The sequence below is a fragment of the Oculina patagonica genome, chromosome 3 (assembly GCF_052425735.1).
Source record: "Oculina patagonica isolate OP01 chromosome 3, crgOcupat, whole genome shotgun sequence".
Classification (NCBI taxonomy): Eukaryota; Metazoa; Cnidaria; class Anthozoa; order Scleractinia; family Oculinidae; genus Oculina; species Oculina patagonica.
The window spans coordinates 16,259,592-16,265,890 of record NC_135760.1 but is presented as its reverse complement, the minus strand read 5'-3'; the positions used below and the strand labels follow the sequence as shown (position 1 = coordinate 16,265,890).

The following is a 6,299-nucleotide window of genomic DNA, read 5'->3' as shown; positions in this document are numbered from 1 at the left end:
AGCAAAAATAAGCACTGCAAAGCTAAGAAAGCGAACTGGAAGGAAGCTTGCAGGTTGTCTATTTACAGAGTGTGACCAAGGAACTGAAGTCGGGAGTCCAGTTTGTGACGAGTAACAAAGTGGAGGGCTACACAAGGGATTCTCACTTGGCTAGTCTCATAACTGCGTCCGTCAGACTCCAATGCCAAAGAAACGGAACTGTTTACCAATCAAACTTTCTTGTTGAAATTATGTGTCCTTTAGCCTGCGTACCACTTCGTGATTATTGTTAACCTCCCTACGCAAATAATTAACAATTATCCTGCGAAATCGCGCGGAATATCGCCTGATACTTTTTTGCGGGTTAACCCTAGCTACCCACTTAAAAATATGCGATGACCGGTGATTAAAATGACTGAGTGATCCGTTGAGTTCACGGGAAGAGTAAAATCATCTGACTCCTAAGTTTTGACCTTGAAGTGCCTATAGCCCTTAAAAATGTTTTTGCCCCAAATTAAATGTTATGGCGTGCTTACATTAATTTTTGGTTTTAGTGAAGGAGGCGATTTTTAATGGGCAACACGTGAGGCACCTTATTGTTGCCATCTTTGTTTCTGTGGTTCTGTTGTGTTTTTTTTTTTGTTGTTGTTGTTGCTGACTGTTGTTGACGACTTGGCTAAAAACACGTCGCATTCTTGCCGTACCTGTCTGAAATAAAGAAATCAGTACCTGTGCTTTTCCCAGAAAGATTCAAAGATAATAATAATAATAATAGTTTATTTAATCTCTTTTGCAGTTAAAAGAAACTGAAAGAAAGATCGGATAAATATATACACTTGTACATATTGGGTCCAACAGACGAACTAACTCACAGTGATCGAAATTGTTGATCTCTTTTATAAAGGGTTCAAACTCTACAGTTGAATGAGCTATTTTACGATATTCAAGTCTTTTTTTTTTTCTGATGCACAACATAACTTTCTTTAACAACTGAACGAAACAAGGATACGTTAATAAAATGGTTAAGAGTGAGGAAGTTTTAGACGAATTATGAGCAAAAACGCGACAAAAATTGGCCAAATAAATAGCAATAGTCCAAAGAAAAAAATCATTTTATATTGGCACAAGGCATACACAAGGTCGGATATTTCATTCTCTATTATGTAGACCACATCATCCGTATAACAAAAATAATATTGATAATCTTAGTTAAGTGCAAGTCGGCCCCCTATCATTTAAATGAGCTGTAACTGAAACACTTAATTAACGGTTAAGCACAGGAACTGTTTAACATAATATACATCATAAATAAAAAAGCAAATATTTCTAATTTTATTTAAGAGTGATTTAGTGAGTCTGTGAGGGGGTACCTAAACTTTTAAGTTTGCCCCCAAGGGCATTCCTTGTCCTTTAACTTGTATTATTATTCTGATCTGGACTTCGACAATACTAGTTGACTCTCATTCTTTGAAGGTTTTTGCTGTAACCACTCTAGCAAAAGTCTTTTCAATTCTGCTAAGTGTATTCAACCTGAAATTAGTTTCCTAAGCGGTTTTAAGAACCCAACTCCGTAAGATGCCAAAGGTATAACTGAATCATATTGCAAAAGCTTCAACTAAGTAATACACTATATGCGTAACGACATCTTGAGTAACACTTGCTTAAAGCTATATAAAAGTTTCCTATTCTTATATCATAACTGAAGAAAAAGGCTTTTTAGCCCAACCTTAAGGTATAAGTAGCTATAGGTATAAATAAACCAGCCTAATATCATTTTGAAATAAGTCATGCAAGTAATTTTTTAAACGTGACATGCAAGCCATTTAATTAATTGACGATTTCATTTCGTATTAGCAGCGTTGGCTTTTTTTCAGAGCAGCATGGCGCCAACACACGCACAATACCAAGTATCTCTGCTATATTCGCCACTATAGTTTGGAACGTAATTTCTGATTGGCTCGTTAATTGTGTATATGTACTTTATATTGCTTTTCAGGGCTAGCTGTGTTGTTTGTGCCTGATATCTACTGTTTCGTGAGCCAATGGTGTTGCTAAGTCAAAGAATGAGGTAAAGCTTAAAATTAGAAAACTGTTATAAAAGGGATGTAACAGTTTGAGCTTGCATTTACACCTGTTGCTGTGTTTGCGGTGGAAGGATCTGCTTTCAGAAAAGCAAAAAAGCAGCAGCTTGCATTGGAGAGCTTTGAACAGAAGACAAACGGTTGATTGATTACTGATAAGACAAACGGTTAGTTGTTATTTCCAGTTACCGTTAATTGTTGAGAATGGCGTAGAGATTAATATAATTCAAGCATAAGTAGCTACTGTATTTTTTTAGTAAAATGTTTAAGTCCTTCAGAACTAAGTTTTAAGTGCCTTAGTTAAAAATTAAACTCTAGTCAAGTTACACAAGATTCCCGACGTTTTGCATTTTGTAGCGGGGTGGTAATGTTTTTTTTGAAGGACGGCAAATAATTCGAAAGTGATAATCACAAAAAATGGATTTTTGGCCTCTCATCCAATTCCAGTTTAAACTTTAATTAACACCTTTTAAAAGGTCAAGTCTCCTCTGGCTGATCCCGAAATATTGAAGACTGATTTATATTATAGCCCTTTCGTACGTTTTAGCTAATTTACACAACGTAGTGTCCGAAAAAATATTATATTTATACCCGTGCAAAAGTTAGGTTGCGTCGACAGGTACGATAATGTTCAATAACGTTTGATGGCATTCTACTGGCAAAAATGTATAAAATGTGCAGTACGTAGTCTACGTAAAGGCATGTTTTCGGCGGCCGAACATGACGTCAATTGTGGAGTATTGGTGAAGTTCTATTTTCCTTGTTTATAAACCGAGACGGAGTGATGAGGTCAAATACACAGGAAAAAATAAATAAATGTGGCCCACCAATATCACACCATGCCGGTGTAATATTAGCCTGAAATACAATATGTTCTTTAAATTTATTAACCCGGCCCACAGTGTTTCAAAACTACTCCTACAGTTTTACCAGCTTATTGTGTTTCATGTGCTTTCAATTTTTTTTATTTCCAAGAAAAATGAACAACGTTTTATCATGTTTCTTGTTCATTGCATCATTTCAAGTCGTTTGTAACGGCGAGCCGTTTGGACTGCCTGTACCAGTTGAAGGTATTGTGTTTTATTTATTCCGTTCTGTCGTTTGCTTTCGTGTGCTTTCAGGTTTTTCTTTTCTACTGCCAGTCAATGCAAGTCTACATTTTAAATAAATAAACACTGACAGTTTAGCTTTGGTTGTTGTTGTTTGTGTTGCTGTTTTGCGGAGGGGGGGGGGGGGGGGAGGGAAGGTTTAAAAAAGAAATATCGAAAGGTAGTTGCGTGAAGCACAGCCAGATTAGTTCTGTATACTCAAGACCATCAATTATAATTTACACTCAATTCACAATAAAACTTAGAAGTCGAGACTTCAACTAGCTTTATATAGTTAGTTCAATTAAAATAGGTTTGAGTGTCGAGAATAACGTTTTTTTTTTTTTTTTTTTTGGTTTTAGCGACACTTGCACCACCGAAAACGGTCACACGAGGTAAGCTTTAGATAAACATTACAGCTTTTTGAGTTTCTCCCTTAACACAAGCGGATGATTTTGTCACAAGGGAAAGGTTAACAATCTGGAGATTAAAAATAAAGTGAATTTAATTTACGGAAAAAAGGATCACTTATTTTACTTATTTAATCACCTCCAGAAGTTCAACCATGCAAGTTTTCGGCGACACCTTATGATATTTAACGTCGTGTGATATTTGAGCCTTAAATAAAGGATTGTGCCTTCTAGAGGACTCAAAATAAGTTTTTAATATTCGATTTTTTGATTTTGAATTTTCGTAGCTTCAACAACTTCAGGCCCAACACCTTTGATCCCGACGGTTAGATTTACGCCATTGGACCCAACGAAATCAGGCTCGCCGACGACTTCAACAACAACAACAACAACAACAAAAACTTCTAATCCTACGACATCAGGTACGACCACTTTGATTCCGACGACTTCGGCATCTTCGACGTCGGGTTTGACAACTTCAGGCCCGACGACTTCGATTTCAACAACGTCGGGTTCGACGACTGTAGTACCGACGACCTCGGCCTCCACGACGTCGGGTTCGACGACCGTAGTCCCGACGACATCAAGCTCGACGAGTGCTGGACCGACAACTTCAAGTCCAACTACATCAGTCCCGACGACTTTGCCCCCGAAAGGTGAGGTTTTCTTCGTGTAGCAACCACCCAGTGATCTACTGTAAAAACAGGAGTGATAAAGAAACTATTAATTTTCTTTCACGGTTAATTATTACTTAAATGTCCCCTCTGGGACTATGAATCTAAGGTCATCAGTAAAACATATCCAATCGTATCCAAAACACGTTGGATTCTTCACAGGTGATTTGAAAGCTTATTTCTGTGAAACATTCTCCATTTCAGAGAGTGCATGCAACCATTGCCACCCGGCACCTGTGACAACAACATTATATTTTTGCGTTTCAGGAAACGTTCTTGTAACCTTGGTGGTATACTCTGGTCTTGTTGATCCAAAATGGCAGGTTATCCTCAGTCCATCAGACTATCATTCTATCCAAAGTCATGGCTACAGCTCAGACTGCATACCTGCAAGGCTTAGCTACAAGGGTTTCTTAGTACAGGACGCTACTAAGGAACTCTTGATTATAGGTACTGACGCTGAAAGTGTACGATTACAACACCTCTTGCTCCAAACCATGCCAAGCAATGCAATACCAAGTACCCTCCGGCAACGAGTTTGGAATGAAATCGGTTCTATCTCAGCAGAATGCGGCTTAACGGTGAGACGTAAACGTCTCGCACCCCCGTATAATCCATTCTTGTGGAATCAAGTTCAAGCAACTAGGCGTAACAACAACTGCTACAACTATGCCAATATCCGAATCACGAATACCTTTGCACAACCTGGTCGAGGAAGTGGACAGATCTTTAACCGGCTGACGGCACTCTCGGTGCGCGATGCTGCAATACGTGATGGTTTGCTGGTTCTGAATCCCCATCCTGGTGCCGGAGACCCTGTCCCTGGTCCCCCTGCTGGACCACGGCACCTGGTGGCACTCTTTATTGATCGAGGTTAGTAAAGTCTTCCGATTCATTACATGTGCAATCAGCTGTCAAGGAAAGGTATCAGTTCCATCACCGTACGTGCGAATGTCATGTTTAGATTCTGCATCAATGCCATGATGGACAAATTTAGGAGGGTTTGGGTAGGAGGAGGTGGGGTCTTTTTTAGACCTTTTGAGGGAGGGGGCTTTTTTCAAATAATATATCAGACAGAAAGAAATGAACTGCACTTATTTTTTTTCTAGTACATTTATAGTTCTCAAGAAAAGTGTAGGCAAGCTCCTCTGAAAACTGTCAGGTTAAAGTTTCCGTGACATCTCTAAGATGCATGTATTCTCTAGCCATAAAGCTTGAAAACAGACTTTTCACATATTTATCATTCGTTCTGACATGTAGTTGTTTTCATGAATTATATTTAAAATGTTTTATTTATACCTAACAACAACAGAAACATAAGCACAAAAGCTATAACACTATATTGCGTGGCTTTTTCTTCAGGTATCGATTACCACTGGTATCGTTTGGATCAAGGCGGATTGTGGTCTCACAAACCTGGACAAACTCGCGTCACACGAGGCGATCAGGCGGGAAATAACATCGCGGATCCAAGAAGGGCTGCCACGGGAAATTATCGATTTGTTGCCTTTATGACAACTGATAGTAATACTGTTACAATTTTATAAGTACCACGTGCACTCTCTACCTATTTACGTTGTCCAGCAGATATTTAACCTGGGAATGGGTGTGGTGTACGGCGCGATTTTCGTACCCTATAACAGAACAGACCCTAAGAGACGTACTTCGGTGTGAGTAAACATTTGAGAAGAGCTTCAATTTTTTTAATCGTAGACGTAATTAGTAGTTTCTTTCAAGAAAAAAAAAACTTTTTCACAAACCCGGCATACCACACCAAAAACACAGGCCAAAAAGGCTAAAATCTATACCCCATTTTAGACCAAAACGGCCAGAAACCAAACAATTTACCGCCGCGCTTGCCTAAATAGTTTATAATTATAAAAGAGTAGCCACCCACCCCCTCCCGGAGTTGTTTAATCAGCTTAAACATGCAGTATCTCGAACTGTACAAAGCAATTCCATAAGAAGATGTAAATCTCCGAGTCTGAAGCACAATTTGGCAAATAAAATTACGTCTTAACATTGCTTTATTATGACTATCTTGATATCCGTTCTTATTTTTTTTTT

General features: G+C 38.6%; 1 protein-coding gene across 1 annotated transcript; it reads left to right on the top strand.

Moving 5' to 3' along the window:
* Nucleotides 1–2,145: 2,145 nt before the first annotated feature.
* On the top strand, nt 2,146–6,087 carry LOC144647513 (uncharacterized). Its single transcript, XM_078507311.1, has 6 exons — nt 2,146–2,227; nt 3,036–3,130; nt 3,511–3,543; nt 3,846–4,214; nt 4,500–5,105; nt 5,595–6,087. Exons 2-6 carry the CDS (start codon nt 3,040–3,042, stop codon nt 5,777–5,779), a joined length of 1,284 nt encoding a protein of 427 aa, XP_078363437.1. The 5' UTR covers nt 2,146–2,227; nt 3,036–3,039; the 3' UTR covers nt 5,780–6,087.
* The last annotated feature ends 212 nt before the right edge of the window (nt 6,088–6,299 follow it).